This window comes from Zea mays, chromosome 8, assembly GCF_902167145.1.
Source record: "Zea mays cultivar B73 chromosome 8, Zm-B73-REFERENCE-NAM-5.0, whole genome shotgun sequence".
Lineage (NCBI taxonomy): Eukaryota > Viridiplantae > Streptophyta > Magnoliopsida > Poales > Poaceae > Zea > Zea mays.
This window is the reverse complement of record NC_050103.1, coordinates 118,388,207-118,410,516: the sequence shown is the minus strand read 5'-3', so window position 1 is coordinate 118,410,516 and position 22,310 is coordinate 118,388,207. Positions and strand designations below refer to the sequence as shown.

Here is a 22,310-nt window from a genome sequence, read left to right as displayed (position 1 = left end):
ATAGGATAATTTATTGAAATAAGCTAGACGCAGTAGAAGATAAAACAATGTTATACTATAATAATAACAACAATGTGATGGTGATGTTTGCAATGTTTGATTTGGATTTTTGCTTGAGTGCAATGGTCTTATGGAATGATGGCCATAAGAACATATAAAATTTTAAACTTAAGATATTCCCCTCTAGAATCTTTTCTACTCCTCACCCTTCTAAGGATTTCACTATCTAACCAATCAGATGGTGAACGTCCGTTCAGGACCAAACAATAACAGGAATCAGCATGGTCAACAAATACCACCACCACCACCGAACCCCAACATGGAACAATTCATCGCTGCCCAGATGCAGATTCTGCAAGGAATCACTGCGGCTGTTCAGCAATTACAACAGAACCAACAGAATCAGCAACCCCAGCAGCAGCAGTATGCACCCCCGGCCAGAGATAAACACTGGGATTTCATGAGTCATCACCCGCCGACATTTTCTCATGCGGTTGATCCTCTTGATGCCGATGACTGGCTCAAAGTCATTGGAAAGAAGCTGGACATAACTCAGTGCAACGACCGGGAGAAGGTCTTGTACGCCTCGGGAAGACTCGAGGGAGTTGCGTCCGATTGGTGGGATGCCTTCACAGCGGCACATCCCAACGCTGATACCATAACCTGGCAGGAGTTCCAAGAGAACTTCCACGCTCATCACATCCCCTCTGGAATTATGAAGCTGAAGAAGAAGGAGTTCCTTTCCCTTACTCAAGGGAATATGTCTGTCAGTGAGTATCGTGATCGCTTCACTCAGCTTTCACGCTACGCACCAGAAGAAGTGGACACTGATGAGAAGCGCCAAGAGCGTTTCCTGGAAGGGTTGATTGGACCTCTGAACTACCAACTTCAGAGTCACACTTTCCCCAACTTCCAGACACTCCAGAACAAGGCAATTGGCCTTGAGAGTAAAAGGAAGGAATTATCTGACCATAAAAGAAAATTTCAAGGTCAGTCCAGCAGGAACACCCGGCCAAACAATGCTCAAGGTTCACAGTTCCGCTCTGGAAATCAGGGTGGAAATAATTATCAAGTGCAACGCTCTGGACAGCAAAGCCAGAGAAGTAATCAAAACCAGAATCAGCAAATGAGCAACTCCCAGACCAACCAGAGGTCTGGTGGAAATTCACAGAACCGTCAAGGTGGCACCAACAACACGCAGGCCAGAAACAACGCACCTGTCCAACCCAATGGATGTTTCAAGTGCGGTGAACTAGGCCACTATGCCAACAACTGCCCAAGGCGCAACCAGCAGATACCCCAGAAAGGCAATAATCAGAGGAATGACCAGAACACCCCCGCTCGTGGATCTGCTCAGAACAAGACTCCGCAGAACCAGAGCCGAGGGAGGGTCAATCACGTCACTGCGGAATCAGTGCCTGAGGATGCCGACATAGTGTATGGTATATGTTCCTTGTTAACTCCATACCTGCATCGGTTTTATTTGACTCTGGTGCATCACATTCATTTATAACTGAGTCATTTGTGGAAAAACACAACATACCTAAGTACCCTCTGAAGAGGATATTACACATTAGTTCACCGGGAGGTGACATGAAGGCCACACACTCATGCCCTCATGTTAATATCAAGATTCAAGGAATAGATTTTACAGTCGACCCAATGGTCCTAGGATCCAACGGGATTGATGTGATTCTTGGATACAACTGGTTGAAAAGTTGCGATGGAGTGATACGGTGTGCCAATGGAACAATTATGTTGACAAGTCCTCAAGGTGAAAGAATCCAAGTTAACATAGACAAGTCAACAAATGAAAAAGGGAAGACAGTGATCAATCACTTGGAAGAAAAGCCCATGGAAAATATCAAAGTAGTGTGCGAATACCCAGACGTATTTCCGGAGGAATTGCCAGGTATGCCACCTGACCGTGATATAGAGTTTTCTATTGAATTAGTACCCGGAACCGCACCTATCTCGAAAAGACCATATAGAATGGATGTTAAAGATTTAGTAGAATTGAAGAAACAAATAGAAGAATTACTAGAAAAAGGTTTCATTCGCCCAAGTTCATCCCCTTGGGGAGCCCCAGTGCTATTTGTGAACAAGAAGGATGGTTCGAGGAGAATGTGCGTTGATTATAGAAGTTTGAATGAAGTAACCATCAAGAATAAATACCCGTTACCTCGGATTGAAGATTTATTCGATCAAATGAAAGGAGCTAAGGTATTCTCGAAGATAGATCTGAGATCGGGGTATCATCAGTTAAAGATTCGAGCAGAAGATGTACCGAAGACAGCCTTCACGACGAGATATGGATTATATGAGTTTTTGGTCATGTCGTTTGGACTGACTAATGCACCAGCATACTTTATGAACTTGATGAATAAAGTATTCATGGAATATCTGGATCAGTTTGTGGTCGTATTCATTGACGACATACTGATATATTCTCCGAATGAAGAAGCACACGAAGATCATCTAAGGCTAGTCCTACAAAAGCTTCGTGACAACCAACTGTACGCAAAACTCTCGAAGTGTGATTTTTGGTTGAAAGAAGTTGCTTTCTTAGGACATATCGTTACCGATGGTGGAATTAAAGTGGACCCAGGAAAGATAAGTGAGATACTAAATTGGAAGCAACCCAAGGATGCGTCCAAGATCAGAAGTTTTCTTGGATTGGCAGGATACTATAGAAGATTTATTGAAGGTTTTTCCAAGTTAGTGAAGCCACTTACCTCTCTACTGGAGAAAGGTAAAGAGTTCAAGTGGGATGAAGCTTGTCAGAATTGTTTTGAAGAACTCAAGAAAAGGTTAACCACTGCACCAATATTGGTAATGCCAGACATCCACAAGGGATTTGATGTGTATTGCAATGTATCACACCTTGGACTTGGATGTGTGCTAATGCAAGAAGGAAAAGTGATAGCTTATGCTTCAAGGCAGTTGAGGAAACATGAGAAGAATTATCCTACGCATGATTTGGAACTAGCTGCCGTAGTGCATGCTTTGAAGATTTGGAGGCACTATATGATTGGAAACAAGTGCAGAATCTTCACGGATCACAAAAGCCTGAAATATATATTCACTCAGAAAGAACTCAACCTCAGACAAAGAAGATGGCTTGAGTTGATTAAGGACTATGATTTGGAAATACAATATCACCCCAGAAAAGCAAATGTAGTAGCTGATGCTTTGAGCCGTAAGGGTCAAGTGAACAACATCACTACTCGTTTGATGTCACAAGAATTGTGCTGGGAAATGGAACGACTCAACCTTGGTATGATCAATAATGTAGAAGCAACAGTTATGGAAGTTGAGTCTACTTTGGAAGAAGAGATTCGTAAAGGACAAGAGTCTGATGAGAAAATCAAAGAAATTAAGACGCAAATTAGTTTGGGAAAAGCCCCAGATTTCATGGAAGATGAACAAGGCACAGTATGGTTTAAGAAGAGAATCTGTGTACCCGAAATCGAGCACTTGCGCCAACTTATTTTGAGAGAAGCTCATGATTCAGCTTACTCTATTCACCCTGGAAGTACAAAGATGTACCAGGATCTCAAGGAAAAGTATTGGTGGTACGGTTTGAAAAGAGATGTTGCTACTCATGTTGCATTATGTGACGTGTGTCAGCGAGTTAAAGCCGAACACCAAAGACCAGCAGGATTGCTACAACCTCTCAAGGTACCGGAATGGAAATGGGAAGAAATCAGTATGGATTTCATAGTTGGACTACCCCGTACTCGAGATGGCTATGATTCAATATGGGTCATAGTAGACAGGTTAACTAAAGTAGCACACTTTATACCTGTGAAGACAACTTATTCAGGAGCCCAGTTAGCAGAATTGTATATGTCGAGGATTGTTTGTCTGCATGGAGTACCGAAGAAGATCGTATCAGATCGAGGAACCCAGTTTACCTCGCGCTTTTGGAAAAGACTACATGAGTCCATGGATACCAAGCTAAATTTTAGTTCAGCTTATCATCCGCAGACGGATGGGAAAACAGAAAGGACAAACCAAGTGTTAGAAGATATGCTAAGAGCTTGCGCTCTAAAGCATGGTAGAAGCTGGGATAAAAGTTTGCCTTATGCAGAATTTTCATATAACAACAGTTATCAAGCCAGTCTCAAAATGGCACCGTTTGAAGCACTTTACGGACGAAAGTGTAGAATACCGCTTTATTGGAACCAGACTGGAGAAAGTCAAGTATTTGGCCCAGAAATTCTCCAAGAGGCGGAAAAACAAGTGCAGATTATCAAAGAAAACTTGAAGACAACACAGTCAAGACAGAAAAGCTATGCTGATAATAGAAGAAGAGAGTTGATGTTTGAAGTAGGAGACTTTGTCTACCTTAAAGTTTCACCGATGAGAGGAATGAAAAGGTTTAAGGTTAAAGGAAAATTATCACCTCGCTATATTGGCCCATTCAAGATTTTGGAAAGAAAAGGCGAAGTAGCCTACCAGTTAGAGCTACCCGATAGACTATCAGATGTGCATGACGTATTTCACGTATCACAACTCAAGAAGTGCTTAAGAGTACCAGAGGAACAACTACCCATGGAAGAACTGAATGTCAATGAGGATTTGACTTATTCGGAATACCCGATCAGAATTTTGGAAACATCTCGCAGAATTATACGGAGTAAAGTCATTAACATGTGCAAAGTTCAGTGGAGTCATCATTCGGAAGATGAGGCCACTTGGGAAAGAGAAGATGAACTCAGAGCAGAATTCCCCCAGTTATTCTTGGAAGTTTCTTAATCTCGAGGACGAGATTCTTTTAAGAGGGGTAGGTTTGTAACACTATAAAAACCATCAACTAAAAATATTGCATTTAGTTATTTATGATAAATAGGGTATTAAATTTTCATTTAAAGTGTTTGATGCATTCATACCGAACAATAAATTTTGGGTTGATTTGAATTTTAAATCCAATTCTTGGATTTAATTGTGGGAGAGTGATCTCTTTTTATAAAATAATAATAAATTGTTAAAATATTATTTTTAAATTTATAATAATTTTTGTAATTTTTAAATTTAAATATATTTATTTATATATTTATGAATAACTTACGTTAAAAAAAGGGGGAAAACCAATTTTGGAATTTGAAAAAAAAACAAAGAAAAAAAAAGATTTGCACACGAGTGCATGACCGTGCTGGCCATTTGGCCCAGCCTTTTCGTTTTTTTTCTCTAGCGTCCATTTCCATTCTTCCTATCTCTATGACGTGTAGGTCCCACCTACTAGTTCTTCTTCAACCCACGCCAACTTATTTCTCTGTCCATCCGCCGCCTGCAAGCTTGGGCGCTGCCTCGCCAGCTACACCACGCCTCTCGCCGCCGTGCCAGCCGTGCACACCACCCCACGACCGTTGCCCTCCGTCCATTAACGCACTCACCCGCCGTTTTTCTTAGCCACGACGGTTTCTGCAGTCATAACCAAGTCATCGTTAATGGAGATTGAATGTGGCAGTTTCTGGTAGACGATTTCAGTGCAGCAATTGACATCAATGGAGTTAAATTCGGCTCTAAATCTTCCCCCTCCCCATCTCCTATAAAGCCTGCAGCCACACCCTTCTTCCCAGCTCGCCCTTGCTGCTCTCTTCCTCATACACGCGCTCCTGCTCACTGTTGTCGCTGCTGCTCGCCGAGCACTTTCTCGGTCTGCTACGCCATCACCTTTGGCCGCCAGAGCTGTTCATCAACTGTCGCCAGAATCCGGTGCCCCGACGACCTCCCTATTGGTGCTCGATTTTGCCCTCTCGGTCGTCCTCCCGCCAGCCGTGCCCTCACCCATCTCTGTGCAAATACAGCAAGGTAGAACACGATTCATTCTAGCTAGCCCCTAATACTGTGTAAAAAAATATTTAGATAGATTTTTTTCAGCTCAAAAGAAAGTGAAAATAAGACCACGAGATTTTATATGCTATCACGATCTAATTTCTGTATCATTATATAATTTTAGTTGTATTTTTGTTTGAAATCATGTGTATACTGAACGATTAATTTCAGGTGTATATGATAAGCTATTTTTTATTATTAGTGTTTCTGCTGTCTTTCGCCTTTATGTATTTTAATTTGATTATGATTGTTGACATTAATTTAAAATATAGTTTGTTAGAGTAAAAGATTAAGGGATAGGTAGACCATATATTTGTAACAAAAATACTAGATGAATAATTCTACGGTTGTCTTTGTTCAGGATGGACTATAGGGTTTTAGTCACATTGTATGTGTTCGTATGTGCGATTGTACACAAATTGCTTATTCACTAAGTCATGCTGAGTCTCGATTAATATTAAAATAATATATCGACTATAACCACTTTAATTTAAATAGTACAATTAAATTAGTAGTTTTATTTAGTTCCGTTAATATTAAGGTTATGTGACTTCTAAATAATTTTGTAACGTCTACTATAGATTTCTTTTAGAAAGTATGAATAAAAAAAAATATAACCCACGTGCTATCCGGTAGGAACAATTAATTAGCTAATTAATCTAGCTCCACAGAATTTGTTTTAAGTCTTCCATAGTCAATTTGTCATATAGATTCCCCTAGAGAATTCTCAAAACTAAATGATTAGTATTTTACCTCATAGAAAATGAGATGATAGTCGATATGAATAGACTTATATTATAGTTATAAATCACGTTTTATTTTTAAATGTCTTCCTTTTATAAGTATGATTTGTAAAGTGTATGTTTTATTGTTTGTTGAATGGTGCATGTTTATTTATTGGTGTATGTTTTATTTTTGTATGTGCGCTATGCGACTCTATTAGAAGCGGATTGTGCGGTAGGTGATCCGAACTCGTTCGAGGACGATCCGCAGGACTCGCTTGAGCAAGGCAAGTGGATTCTCCCTCTGCATATTCTGTTTGTACCTATTCACTGCATATAATAATGTTTACCTTTTTGATATATTGCATAATTTGATGGGATGTACCTAATTAAGGATTTTCTAGATTTACTACCTGTATTCCTTGTTTAACCTGGGAAAATAATTAAGCTGTGCAAGATTCATGCTACCGCTCAACTTAATGATTCTTAATGTCACTCTTTAATTGGTTTTAATGTTCCAAAAATGTTAATTGGCAATTATGACATTAACCCGATGGTTAAGATAATATTATTTCAAATTAATTGGAACATGGAGTGACCACCCAGGATAACAGTGCAACCACGAGTGCTATCATGGCTCTGGCTTTGGTAATTAGCTCTATATGCTTAGTGCCTAGCAACCTTACCTGAAAGATGGGCAAGAGGGGGAGCGGTAGGTGCTGGCAGCCCACGTTAACATGGGGTCGTATTCTTGGCTAAGGTACTTCACCCAGGGGGCCACCACCATCGTCTTTAGAAACCTTAGCGGGTTGCTTCGTATTAAGGTATTTTGTGAAAGCCTCATAATGGATCCCTAGCCATTCACCTCGGCAGTGTCTAAGGGTCCGATCAACCCGGGCTAGATGGGATACATGGCTTGTGGGTAAAGTTGTACCACCTCTGCAGAGTGTAAAACTGATATATCAGCCGTGCTCCCGGTTATGAGCGACCTGGACTCCTCACATGATAATTGAACTTGAAGATGGAATTAAATTGAGATCCGATGATCTGCCAATAATTTGCTTAAGTGGTTTCACTTAAGTGATTTTGCTATATTCATATTCCTCTGTTTAAATGGGATATTTGGGACTCACACTTATTAGTAAGACAGGTGTTGTTAATAAAATGTTGACCAACTAAAATGCTTACTGCTCAAACTTAGCCTCACCTTGTTATACCTGCATTAGTTTTTCCCCCACTTGCTGAGCCCCGACCATAAGTGAGCTCACCCTTGCTTAATTTTGATCAGAGGGTGATGCTGGAGACTTTGATGGAGATTTTATCGACGACGATGATTTCTAAGTCTAACGATGCGCCGGTCATCTTCCTGTGGGAGATTGCTCAGTTGTTTATTTCCGCTTTACTTTGATGTGATACTTGTTAAAGATACAATGTTTCAGATGATGTAATAAAGTATTATACTCTCTTTACGCCTTTATTGCATTGTCTTTTGATATATTACACTTGTGACGTCAACATATGTGTGGAAATGGATCCTGGCACACATATGGTATGCGCTCGGTTCTACCCCCTGGAACCGGGTGTGACATGTCGCCTTCCTGAAATCTGGTTGCGAACATGGAAAGGTTGTCAATAGACCCAATTTTAGTTTATCACCAGCAGATTTGGATAATATTCCCAACCTTGCCCGAAGCATAGCAAATAGATTTATAAAACTGGTATGGACAAAGGGTGGACGAAGTATAGTTGGTGATGAAGCTCGGAGTCATATTAAGCCAGTAACAAAATCATACCTTGTGCTTACCACTCCCTTCAAACTTGAATCTTCCTTACAATACTTTAATATGTACAGGATGACGAAGCCGACGAAGCTGAAGAGTAAGAAGACGAAGCCGAAGCTTAACGGACGATGAAGCCGGAGCTTAATGGATACTAATGAAGCTTGAATAGATAACTGTAGAAAAAACTCTAAGAACTCTTGTAATAACCTTTGTAAAGTATAATGTAACTAAATTTTACTCTGTGAACTTTGTCCATACCTTGTAATATATTCTTACCCTTTCATCAATGTATAAAGTGCTTCGGTGTGAACGAAATTAGTATTTTTGAGCCGAAGGCAAAAAACACCTTCCCTTCTTTTCGTACACAGTGAAGCATAAAAACTGCTTATTTTTCTTTTTTCCGAAGCCTTGTCTTTAGAGCCGAAGCAACTGCCTGTGTTATGATGATGATGATCCTATGTATGTCTAAATGAATGTTTATGAATGCAAATATATGATGTAATGTGTCGTGCAAATGAATGTCCAAACACACGCATACGAAGCCACAACCATAGCCTTCATCCCCTTAGGAATAACCAAAGTCTCTTTGCCGTTTATTTTTCGGCTTCACCGCTTATTTTTCGGTGTATCAGCGCTGACTTTTCGCTGTAAGCTCTGCATTCCCTTAGGAATGTCTTTTGAACTTCTTCGCCTTCTATTTCGGCGGTATCACGTTGACTTTTCGCGCTTCGCCTTATATTTTGGCGGAATCAGCGTTGACTTTTCGCTATAAGCTCTGCATTCCCTTAGGAACGACTTTTGAGCAGAAAACTTACACTGCGCTCCCTTAGGAACGGCTTTTTGTAGTTTCGTCGTGCTCTGCATCCCCTTAGGGACGTCTTTCGAGCTTCTCCCCATTTTTTCTTTTCTCTTTGCACTTGATGGTGCATGCTCAGCTTTTACATTTACATTTTTGGGGGATATTGCTCTTGTAGAGCTAAAATAAGAAAAAGAGAAATTACATGCTATGGCCCCATTAAAAACCTTTCTCCCCGTTTAGAAAGGAAAAGGGTGCCATATGAAAAAATAAAAAGATTACATCAAGCTATACATAATATCGCCGAAGCTCATCCGCATTCCAAGATCTAGGAATGTCGTTGCCATCCATATCCTTCAATCTGTAAGAACCGGGTCTTGACGAAGATACTACCAGAAAAGGTCCTTCCCACTTCAATTGTAGCTTGCCTACTGTATCTGGGTTGGCAACTCTCCGAAGTACCAAGTGCCCTGGCTTGATGTTTTTTAACCGAACTTTTCTGTCACGCCATTTTATTGTTTCGGCTTGATATTTATTGATGTTCTCCATAGCCTGAAGTCTGATCCCTTCTATAACATCTTTTGCCACAGAATAATCAGCTTCGTCCTCTGCCGAAGCCACTGTTCTTATTGATCCTGCTTTAGCTTCTTCTGGGGTTATTACTTCATCACCAAACAATAATTTGAATGGTGTAAAGCCTGTTGACCTTGATATTGTTCTGTTGTGGCTCCACACCACTTTGACCAATTCATCTGGCCATTTTCCTCTGGGCTGATTGAAGATTAACTTCATTATTCCCGTCATTATAATGTCATTAGCTCTTTCAACAAGTCCATTTGACTCCGGATGTCTGACCGATGCAAAATGAATCTTCGTGCCAATTTATTCACAAAAATCTTTGAAAGCTTCAGCATCGAACTGTGTTCCGTTGTCCACAGTAATAGCCTTCGGCACTCCGAAGCAACAAACAATATTTTGCCAGAAAAATTTCTGGACAGTGACCGAAGTTATTGTGGCTAAAGGCTTCGCCTCAATCCACTTGGAAAAATATTCTACCGCCACTACAACATATTTTAGATTTCCTTGAGCTGGTGGAAGTGGGCCTAGCAAATCGAGGCCCCACCTTTGCAACGGCCAAGTGGGCTGTATTAACTGAGTTAGAGATGAAGGTTGTTTCTGATCTCTTGCACATTTTTGACAGCCTTCACATTTTTGAACTAACTCTGCTGCATCCGAAGCTGCCTTCGGCCAATAAAATCCTTGACGAATTTTTTTTCCCAGCAAGGGCCTAGATCCGATAAGAGATCCACACAGACCTGCGTGTATCTCCTTCATCAATTCGATACCTTCGGTTCTTGATAAACATTTGAGGAGTGGTGAACAAACTCCATGTTTATACAATTCCCCTTCTATCATGACATATGGTCTTGTTCTTGCCTCCATTCTTTTGTTATAAGCTTCGTCACTTGAAAGACAATTTCCTTGAAGGAAAGATATTATTTCAGTTCTCCAATCTTCACTGTGTACTGGAGAAATAGTGAGCACTGCTCTTTCCATGAGCTCAACCGAATGTGCTTTTATTGTTTCAAAAATTACTTCGGAGGGTAAAGGGAGCCCCTGAGCCGCTGATTTGCTATCAAATTCACATGCTCATTTTCACCTCTTGGAATATTTTTGACGAAAAACCCTTCGAAGGAAGCTTCCAACCTTCGGACTACATCTAGATATTTTTCTAGCTTCGGGTCTCGTGCCCTGCTGCTCTTATCCACATGGCCAGTAATAACTTGAGAATCAGTCTTTAGGATGGCCCTTCTTATTCCCATTGCCCTTAGTTTTCAAAGCCCCAAAAGAAGTGTTTCGTATTCAGCAATATTATTTTGTGCAACTGAAGTCCAGTTTAACTGCAAAACATGTTTTGACTTTTGAAGGTGCTACTAGGACTGCAACTGCTCCTGCACCGAAGGTTCCCCAAGAACCATCACAGAACACCGTCCAAGCTTCGATATCCTTTTTTGTCCCTTCTTCGTGAGCCCCTGGCGTCCAGTCAGCAATGAAGTCTGCTAGCGCCTGGGATTGAATTGAAGACCTGTGCAAGTAATCAATGGTAAATTCATTGAGCTCTGCAGCCCACTTTCCAACCCTTCCAGTAGTTTCTCTATTCCTCATAATATCCTTCAGAGGCTGTGACGAGGGAACAATTATATGGTAAGCTTGGAAATAATGTTGAAGCTTCCTGGAAGCCATTAATACATCATACAACACTTTCTCCAACTCTGTGTAATTTTTCTTTGTTAAGCTTAAAACTTCAGAGACAAAATATATTGGGACTTGCTTTTTATTTTGTCCTTCAAGCTTCTCTTGTACAAGTGCCACACTCACTACAGAGTGCGAAGCTGCCACATACAATAGCAGAGGAGCCCCTGCTGGCGCGGGTGGAGTTAATGTTGTTAGATCTATCAGGTATTGCTTCAGCTCTTCGAAGGCTTTCTGCTGAGCTGATCCCCATTGGAAGACTTCGGCTGACTTCAGCACTTCAAAGAATGGTAAATTTCTCTCTGCTGATCTAGATATGAATCGATTGAAAGATGCCAGTCTTCCTGTCAGCCGTTGAGCCCCCTTCTTTGTGCTTGGCGGCTCCATCCGAAGGATAACTTCGATTTTATTTGGATTAGCTTCGATCCCTTTTGTTGAAACTAGACAACCAAGAAATTTTCCCTTTTTTACTCCGAAGACACATTTTTCTGGATTCAACTTCAGGCCAGCTTGCCTAAAATTAGCAAATGTTTCCTACAGATCAGCAATGTGATTTTCCTGCTTCATGCTTTTTACTATGATATCATCAACATATGTTAGCACATTTCTGCCTATCTGAGAGTGAAGGACTTTCGCTGTCATTCTACTGAAGCTTCCTCCAGCATTCTTGAGCCCCTCAGGCATTCGAAGATAACAATATGTGCCGCTGGGGGTTATGAAGCTGGTTTTTGTCTCGTCTTCCTTCTTCATCCAGATTTGATGGTAGCCTGAATAACAATCTAGTAGACTCATGAGCTCTGATGAAGCTGCTGCATCTACTAGAGAATCTATTCTTGGTAATGGGAACTCATCCTTTGGATAAGCTTTGTTGAGATCAGTAAAATCAATGCACATTCTCCATTTACCATTGGCCTTCTTCACCATAACAATATTGGCTAACCATTCTGGGTATTTTACTTCTCTGATGACTCTAGCACTAAGAAGTCTTTTCACTTCATTCCGAGCACCTTCGGCTTTGTCATCAGACATTTTCTGAAACCTTTGCTTTCTGGGTCTGAAGGATGAATCAACATTGAGCGAATGTTCAATGACATCCCTGTTGACACCACAGAGATCGTTGGCTGACCATGCGAAGACATCTTTGTTGTTGAACAAAAACCTTGTTAGAGTTTTCTCCTGTTCCTCAGACAATTGAGATCCCAGCAATACCTTCTGCTCTGCTATATCTTCACATAAGAGCATGGGCTTTGGCTGATCGGCCGAAGCAGCCTTCTCCCTTCTGTACTTGTACTGCTCACAAGCTTCGACTCCATCTATATTATGAATTGCTTTTGAATCTGTCCAGTTTCCTTCAGCCTTTCTGGCAGCTTCCTGACTTCCATGAATAGCAATAGGCCCTTGATCCGGAGGTATCTTCATGCATAGATATGCTGGATGAAGAATTGCTTCAAAAGCATTGAGTGTCCCATGACCAATGATTGCATTGTAGGGGTTAGGCCTGGGCAAAAAGAACCAGAACCGAGGAACCGAACCGAAATAACCGAGAACCGAACCGAAGGAACCGTTATGAAATTCGGTTCTGGTTTTTTTGAGAACCGAAATAAATGAGATATTTTCGGTTCTGCACTCCAAAGAACCGAAAGAACCGAAAACCCCAAAAGTATTAGATTCAATTTGTTACATGTGTTTGTAACTTCGGATGTTGTGTTATCGACTTATGTTGAACCTCTAATCATCCATGTATTATCTATGAAATTATGGTCATTGTGCACTTTGTGGTTGTTTGTGGGGAGATGTTGCTAAAATTTCTCACAAAAGTTGTCGTTATTCAAAATTGTAGAGTGGCTGTTACACTTCGGTTAGAACCGAGGAACCGAACCGAAGAACCGAGAACCGAACTAGTCGGTTCTGGTTTCTTTATCTCGCTATTTCGGTTCTAGTTTTTGAAGAACCAAATTTCTACAAGAACCGAGGAACCGAACCGAACCGAACCGAAGAACCAAACACCCAGTCCTAGTAGGGGTACTCCATGTCGACAATATCAAATACAACTTGCTCAGTCCTTGTATTGTTGACAAATCCGAAGGTCACTGACATCGTGATCTTGCCGAGCGCTACAATCTGCCTTCCTCCGAAGCCACAAAGAGGGTGTGTAGCATCATGAATCTTATCCTCTGGCTCTTGCATCTGTCTGAAGGCCTTAGCAAATATAATATCCGATGCACTTCCTGTATCAACTAGAACATTGTGGACCAGAAATCCTTTGATAACGCAAGAAATAACCATAGCATCATTGTGAGGGTAATCCTTGAGCTGAAGGTCCTATTGGGAGAAGGTAATTGGGATGTGGGACCATCTCGACTTGATGAAGGGTCCCTGCACCCCGACATGTTGTACCCTTCTCTGTGCCTCCTTCTTCTGCTTTTTGTTGGCTGGCTCTGAGCATTACCCGCCTGTTATCGGGAGTACCAGCTTCGTAGCCGAAGCAGCTCCAGCTTGGTTGTTGAACGAAGCCATCAACTCAAAAAATGGAAGTGAGTACACCGGAGGTGGGCCCCAATGTTGGGGACTTGTTCTCAAATGCTTCGAATTAAGAACAAGGCAACATAAAATGTTAAATATTAATGCCCTTCATCCACTGAAGCATTATCTCCCCAAGGATTTAATGAACTTCGGACGAAGGCCATGAGCAAGATATCACGAAGGTTATACCTTCATGATTAGAGTTATAAAACAATGTGGGATGGAATATAAAAAATATGAAACATAAGAGAATGATATATCAAAAACACATAAGATTATTCACATATTTTATTATACAAATCTAAAAAATAAAACATAATATTTAGGTACATTTATACCTTCGCCTTGGTAGAAAGCAATAATTCCAGCGTAATGTGTCATCGATTACAAGATTGCGTGAACAGTACAGGGGTACTGTTCACCTATTTATAGGCACATGGCGCAGCCTGTGTATAATTACATTTATGCCCTTTACAATCAACTACAATAATGACACAGAATATCATGGGTCTTTAGGTCATTTCATCTTTAAGTCGGTTCACCCCTTCGTCTTGAGACATGTCACTGTGCCGAAGCTTTATAGGCGATAGCTTCGGCACTGCTTTTGAGAGGACCTGCCGAAGGTGTTTCTTTCTTTAGGATTTTCGGCTATGAAGCATACCCCCAACAGTTAGCTTGAGGACGAAGGTCTAATAAAACAATATTAAACAAAATGATAATGGACAATGAAGTATGAAACTCATCTCCTCATGCTTAGCATTATTTATTTCATCCTCCTTCGAAGGCTAAGCGAAATAAAGCTTAAGGCCCTTAAAAGATGAATTTATACATGACACTGTTCAACTATTTATAGGAAAGATAAATAGTTTAACATGAAATTATAAACATGTCTATAACGTTTACCCGCATGATTTACAAAAGATATATGGACATCGTTATTTTTTTACGAGTCTCAAACTTCTTTGTCTTCGCGTACTTCGCGCCCAAAATCCTTTTTCACGACCATCAATCTTTTGAATTATCTCATATCTTTTTGTTACTTTAGGGCTAGTTTGGGAACACCGTTTTTGCGAGGAATTCCAAATTTCCCAAAGGAAAATGAACTAATTTCTCTTAGAAAAATTGAAATCCCTTGAAAAAATAGTGTTCCCAAACTAGCCCTTAGTTTTTTTTCTCTATAAAAGCTACTTAGTACTTCGTTGTAATAATTGATGGCTATGTGCAAAACTCTTCCAGAGTTCGAAATATAATTTATTTTTTCTAAAAAATCCCACGTTTTGTTTTTTCACATAATCACAGAAGTAGCGCGTAGAATAATTTTCCAATAAAAAAAGAAAATGGAAATTTGAATACTGGCACCGGCGCTGGCACAGTCACTTCTCAAAACCCCGCCCGCAAGCAGGCCGCCCGCCTCCCACCTCCTATAAACCCTAGCCGCCTCATTTTCATTCCTCCTCTCCCTCGCCGGAGTTGAGTTTCATTTGAATAGGCGGGTGGGAAAGCATCCTAAACCACCCTCCGCTATCCCCAACCGCCCCGAACCATAGCCTCCCCTCCGTGTCGCCGTCCGGATCTCGTGGGTTCGCGTGCAGCGGGGATCCGTCCAGGCTTGGATTGATTTCTTATCTGCGCGGTAAGGAAACCTAATCCCGTTTTTTGCTCGGATAAATTGTTTTTGTCGGTGGTGGGATCATTCGCTTCGATGCTGCCGCTCTAATCTTATTGTTGGTTTCAATCGAATCCGTAGAGTTCGTCGGGGATGTGCTTGCTTCCTGCGTGAGTAATGCAGTGCTCTAGTAGAGGTTCATTTTCCGTTTTTTTTTTGTTTGGGGTTTAGCGGAATCCTCCTGCCCCCTGTCATATAGGTGTTGATTTGCGCGGTAGGCTTTATTTCGCTGCCTTGCGAGTTATAGGGTTATCCGTAGTTTTCAGCGTTTTGAAGTTGTTCATGCTTCATATCACGATTTGAAAGATGATTATGTTCACTAAGTATCGGTGACGGCATGAAGAAGGATTTAGGGCTTTCACACTGGGTAACCGTTCCAAACGATTCTGCACAAGTGCTTCTGTTGTTGCGGAGTCCTCTTTTGGCAGTGTTCCCTGTTGCCAATGTTTGGGCAAAGCTAGCCGGTAATGAAGTTGGGGTCAGCTCCACTAAAATGATAGAATTTTAAGCTAGATATCTAAAGGATTTGTTAAGAAACTATAGTATTTCGTCGGGGTTGGTGGACCCCTGTGAAAGGGCCTAGCTCAGCTTCTGTAATGTTGTAATAAATACCTCCATCTGGCCTGGCTTCAATCAAATCCTGTGAAGCACTTTGGTGTCCACATGCCTTAGAAGCTAGGATCTTGTCAGGTTTGCCTTTTTTATTTCTTGGATTTTAACTGAGACACAGGCTGTATGTGCTTAATGGGGGTCTTTAATATGGTTGAAACTCATGATCATGTTGTGCCTAAGTTTGGTCGAACAATGCATTCATACATTGGGGTGTAGATATGCGTGTTTGTTCTCTGGGGTGATATAGCTTTGTTATCTGTCAGTCGATATCATTTAGTTTGCATTGGATGCTGATGATATTAGGGTACTAACCTGTTCGTCCTAAAATATATTTATTTGCAATTTTTTCATTGTCCATTGGTAGCTCTGTTGCACAGTGCTCTTTTCTGTTTTTAATTTTGGTGTACAATATTTACAGTGTTGCTTTTCTTTATGTTTTTTTCTGGAACACACAAGAGGGCTGCATATCATTATATTAAGAAGGAATATTTATGTTTTTTGGTCATGTAATATTCAGTTGTTCATGAATATTGTTGCTGTGTAATTTCTTCATTGTCCATAGGCTGCACGGTGTCCTTTTCTTTTATTAGGTTAAAAATCGTTTATGGCGTTAATCATTTTCTGCTGAAGTTGTATACTTGTATTGTATGATTTATGGCTTCTCTGAGCATGCTCTTTAGCTTTGAATGGTCAATCAGATGCATTGGTTGATTTAGCTGTTTAGTGATAATCTTGGATTGTTGATGAGGCTAAGCAAATATTATGGGTATGTGCTTTAATATGGATGAAATTTTTTCCTACAGTACCCAAGGTTTTAAAGTCAGCTAGTCGACTCTAGTCGCCTGAGCACCGATAAGGTGACTAATCGCGATTAGTCGTCGATTTACTCGATTAGTCGACTCCTAGTCGTCCACCTATAACAAGACCATATGTATATATCGATATATAAAGTTGTAGAAGGACTGCAATACAACAGTACACTAGTTGTAGCAGGATAGCAGTACACTGATTTCAGCAGCACACTGATTCAGTGGTGGACCCAAGATTTCTTGACTGGGTATGCGAGATCAAGAGATGTCCTAGGCACATTGCCGTAGTGGCCTAGTGGGTCGGGAGGATAGCCGCGGAAGGCAGAAACTAATGGGTATGATAAGATCGTGGAGGAAGTTTTGAAGAGTAGAGATAGTGTTGCATACATACATATACTATATGCTATTTATATTTTGCAAAACAGCGCTGGAGGGGGGCTCTACAGACTACAGCCACCGCATGATGGAGGGGGCGCAGCTGACACTCGAGTAGAGGGCCGTCAGAGCACAGCAGCGGCAGGAGAGGAGGGTGGCGGCGATGGAGAAGGTGCGACGGCGCTGGGAAAGGGTGCACGCGCGAGCGTGACTATGAGCTGCGTAATGTGTGTACCGTATTGGTACAAGTAGGACAAAATAGTGTTTGTGTTGTACAGATGGTGGGTCGGCCCATGTAACAGAGATCGGATTAGTGACCCAAAACATGTAAAACTAGTCGACCATTATACCTAGTCGGACGACTAATCGCGATTAGTCAGCGACTAGGACGACTAATCGCTTCCTAGTCGTTCTAGTCGAGTCGGAGACCCTAATCGAGCTCCCTCTAGCGATAAGGCCGACTAATCGCGATTAGTCGGACGACTTTAAAACCTTGACAGTACCTTTGTTGAATGAGTTGTTTGGCTAATATCTGTGCTGTGAACAAGTTGTTTTGAATGCAAAAACTTTAAGCTATGTTCATCTGTCTCAGTGTCTGACTGACCTTTACTAATCTGCACTGTTGATTATTATGTTGCTTGTTGATTTTCTCTGATTCCTTTCTGACTGACAAAACTTATATATATTTTATGTAGGATACAGCCATGGATATCACTCAGGTTCTGATAGCTGCTCAATCTCCAGATGCTAACCTTCGGACCGTGGCAGAAGGCAACCTCACACAGTTCCAGGAGCAGAATTTTCCTAACTTTCTCCTCTCCTTATCAATAGAGCTCTCGAACGATGAAAAACCTCCAGAGTCTAGAAGGCTTGCTGGTATTATCCTTAAGAATTCTTTGGATGCAAAGGATTCTGCGAAAAAGGAGCTACTGACTCAGCAATGGGTAAGTGTGGATCCATCTATCAAATTGAAAATCAAGGAGTTGTTGCTGGTGACACTAGGATCTTCTGTGCATGATGCAAGACATACCTCTTCACAAGTCATTGCCAAGGTTGCATCAATTGAGATAGCACGTCGAGAATGGCAAGATCTCGTTGCCAAATTACTGGGGAACATGACTTCTGCAGGTGCACCTGCTCCTTTGAAACAAGCAACACTAGAGGCATTGGGGTATGTGTGTGAGGAGATTTCTCCACAGGACTTGGAGCAGGACCAAGTGAATGCTGTTCTGACTGCTGTTGTCCAGGGAATGAACCAGACAGAGCTCAGCCCTGAAGTTCGTCTTGCTGCAGTTAAAGCCCTATATAATGCTCTTGACTTTGCGGAGAGTAACTTTGCAAATGAAATGGAGAGGAATTATATAATGAAGGTGGTTTGTGATACTGCTGTGTCTAAAGAAGTGGAGATCAGACAGGCTGCATTTGAATGCCTTGTTGCAATAGCATCCACCTATTATTCACACTTAGAGCCTTTTATGGAAACCATATTCTACCTGACAGCTAATGCAGTTAAAGGTGATGAGGAACCGGTTGCACTTCAAGCTGTTGAGTTCTGGAGCGCTATCTGTGACGAAGAGATTGCACTCCAAGATGAATATGAGGGATCTGAGGATGGTAACTCTGCTATACACTTCCGCTTTATTGAAAAGGCCCTCCCTTTACTTGTTCCGTTGCTGCTAGAAACTTTGTTGAAGCAAGAGGAAGATCAAGATCAAGATGATAATGCTTGGAATATTTCTATGAGTGGTGGAACATGCCTTGGACTCATTTCTAGAACTGTTGGTGATGCAGTTGTCCCTCTTGTGATGCCATTTGTCGAGACCAACATCACAAAGCCTGATTGGCATTGTCGTGAGGCAGCTACCTTTGCATTTGGTTCTATCCTTGAAGGCCCCTCTGTTGGGAAACTTGCTCCACTTGTCCAGGCTGGTCTTGATTTCTTGCTCAACACGATGAATGATGCAAATAGCCAGGTAAAAGATACTACTGCTTGGACTCTTGGGAGAGTATTTGAGCTCTTGCATTCTCCAGCTGGTATAAACTCAATCATAAATGGTTCAAACCTTCCCCGTATCATGTCTGTATTGCTTGAGAGTACTAAAGATGCTCCAAATGTAGCCGAGAAAGTCTGTGGAGCTATTTATTTTCTCGCCCAAGGTTATGAAGATGCAGAGTCAACGTCTTCTGTCCTCACACCTTATCTATCTAATACGATTGCTGCTCTTCTTTCTGCCGCAGACCGTGCTGAGACCACCCATTTCAGGCTTCGTGCTTCTGCTTATGAAGCACTGAATGAGATCGTGAGGGTCAGCAACATACCTGAAACTTCAGGCATCATAGCACAATTATTGCAGGAGATCATGAGAAGATTAAACCTTACATTTGATCTCCATATACTTTCTTCTGGTGATAAGGAGAAACAAAGCGATCTGCAGGCTTTGCTATGTGGTGTTCTACAGGTCATCATCCAGAAACTGAGCAGCACAGATGCAAAGTCTATAATTTCTCAGACCACTGATCAGCTGATGGTGCTTTTTCTGCGTGTCTTTGCCTGCCACAATTCTACTGTTCATGAAGAAGCAATGCTTGCAATTGGTGCTCTTGCATATGCTACTGGTCCAGATTTTGTGAAATACATGCCTAACTTCTTTACATACCTGGAGGCTGGTTTGCAGAATTATGAAGAGTACCAAGTGTGTTCCATCTCTGTTGGAGTGGTTGGTGATATTTGTCGTGCCTTAGAAGATAAAAGTTTGCCTTTCTGTGATCGCATTATGACGGTTCTTCTTAAGGACCTATCAAGCTCTATGCTCAATCGATCTGTGAAGCCTCTGATTTTCTCGTGCTTTGGAGACATTGCTCTTGCTATTGGTGAGAATTTTGAGAAATACCTACCTTATGCCGTGCCGATGCTTCAAGGAGCTGCAGGACTCCTTGGTACACTTGACCTGAGTGATGATGATATGGTTGATTATGGCAACCAGCTCAGACGTGGCATTTTTGAGGCATACTCTGGTATACTCCAGGGCATCAAGGGCCCAAAAGCTCAGCTGATGATCCCATATGCAACCCATCTACTACAGTTCACTGAAGCTGTCTCCAAAGATAGGAGCAGGTGCCTTCCATTTACATTGTAGTTTCCGTTCAAATTTTTTGTTACCTGTTTCTTACAGTTATAATATATATCCCTGTTCTGTTGTTATTTGTGCCATAAGGGATGACAGTGTGACAAAGGCTGCAGTTGCTGTCCTTGGGGATCTCGCGGACACGCTTGGCCAAAGCTCAAAGGATCTGTTCAAGACCCACCTATTCCATGTTGAGTTCTTGAGGGAATGTCAAGCTCAAGAGTTGGATGATGAAGTTCGGGAGACTGCACAATGGGCCCAGGGGATGATAAACCAGGCGGTGGTCTCTTAATGCGGGATGATTTTGGTTTGTTAGTTACGGGTGGTTTCTTCTGTGGTGGTGCCAAGTTCATTTGCCACAGATGAACGAAAGGATACCAATATATATGTAGCGTCAGTCTTAGGATCCTGGTTGGTCTGTCAAGCCGGTGTGGGTCACATTGGACCGGGTGGTTTCTGTCCATGAATGTCTTGAACAGCAAAAATTGGTTCATTTATCATGATATTTTTTAATGCTGGGGATGTGTTTGCCTCCAAATTTCCATTTATTTTCCAGCCGATCAAATTTATGTAGGATGCACACAGACAGATACATTTACACCCCGTTTAGATCATTGAAATTGAATTTCATTCTAATAATAGTAATTTAGGCATATATCAATTAAGCTAATTCGGTTTTATGCAAAATATATTTGTATATTATTATTAGAAAGATGTTGGAGATATTTGTGTACTACATTTTTACTATAGAGGAGTGAGACGAAGAGTGTCATGTAAGTTATAGAGTAGAAACAAATTCTACTAATGCATAAAATCATTTCTCACTCTCCATCTCATGAATTTGAGATAAGCTTATATCTAAACTTTGGAAAGTTGTGTAATGTCCAATTTCAAACTAAATAAGTTATTTTATTGAGTGAATTCTAATTCCTCTAAAATGAAGGGATCCAAACGCCCCGTTAATCGAAATTTGATCTGCTAGAAATGTTTGGTTACCGGAAGGTTAGTGATAGTCGAGGTGTACAATCTGTTCGTGGCAGAAATCGGCTCGGGAAACACTCAAAACACATGGAGCAGTCGAGAGAGCGAGACAATCCTAACAGTAATTGCATCGAACGTGAATAGTTATTTATTGGACCTCGCTCACGATCCATCCTGACCTCTAGATTTGGAATATATATAATCACCTATGGTGAATTGGTGACGGAAATACGGTCTATCATTTAAGACTTTGTCTAATCGGACCAGTCCACCCGTAAAAAGAATTAGGGCATATTTGTTTCAGCTTGTAATTATATAATCAAGAGTATATAATCTAGATTATAATCTAATTTTATAATCTAGATCATAATCTGACGAGTTATAATTTGTATATAGCTGTTTGGATGACCAAATTATATCAATGAAGATTGACACGAAGACAAAGACAACAATCCCGTTCGTGGCGTGTGATTTGGAGGAAGAAAAAAATGACAGATGTTGTAATTTTATGAACATAACTATGAGTAGTGTTACAATCTGGACTTTAGATTATATAATCTAGACCTATAATTTAGATGTTTGTTTACTACTTGTATTATTTACGCTGGATTATATAATCTGAATATAGTATAATCCGAAAAAAACAGGGCCTTAAAGCGCACAAGGAACTAATCGTACCAGTGATCAGATCCACCTGCAATCATCACGGCTGATCCGCTTGCAGCGTGCACCTAGGTTTGTGCATTCACGGCTGATCCGCTTGCAGCGTGCACCTAGGTTTGTGCATTCGCTTCGATTTTGTTTGGTTCGATTCCTCGGGTTTTCA

The 22,310-nt window shown here is 41.2% G+C and overlaps 1 protein-coding gene across 1 annotated transcript; it reads left to right on the top strand.

Annotated features, from left to right (window-relative positions):
• The first annotated feature begins 15,270 nt into the window (after positions 1–15,270).
• On the top strand, positions 15,271–21,047 carry LOC103635758 (importin subunit beta-1). Its single transcript, XM_008658136.3, has 3 exons — positions 15,271–15,549; positions 18,074–20,493; positions 20,594–21,047. The coding sequence occupies exons 2-3, from the start codon at positions 18,083–18,085 to the stop codon at positions 20,793–20,795; spliced, it is 2,613 nt and encodes an 870-aa protein (XP_008656358.1). The 5' UTR covers positions 15,271–15,549; positions 18,074–18,082; the 3' UTR covers positions 20,796–21,047.
• The last annotated feature ends 1,263 nt before the right edge of the window (positions 21,048–22,310 follow it).

Bases quoted from the DNA above. Each gene is read 5' to 3' on its own strand.
- LOC103635758 (XM_008658136.3), top strand. From the start codon at position 18,083: ATGGATATCACTCAGGTTCTGATAGCTGCTCAATCTCCAGATGCTAAC. The intron at 20,494-20,593 runs GTGCCTTCCATT...TTGTGCCATAAG, and splicing joins GTCTCCAAAGATAGGAGCAG to GGATGACAGTGTGACAAAGG.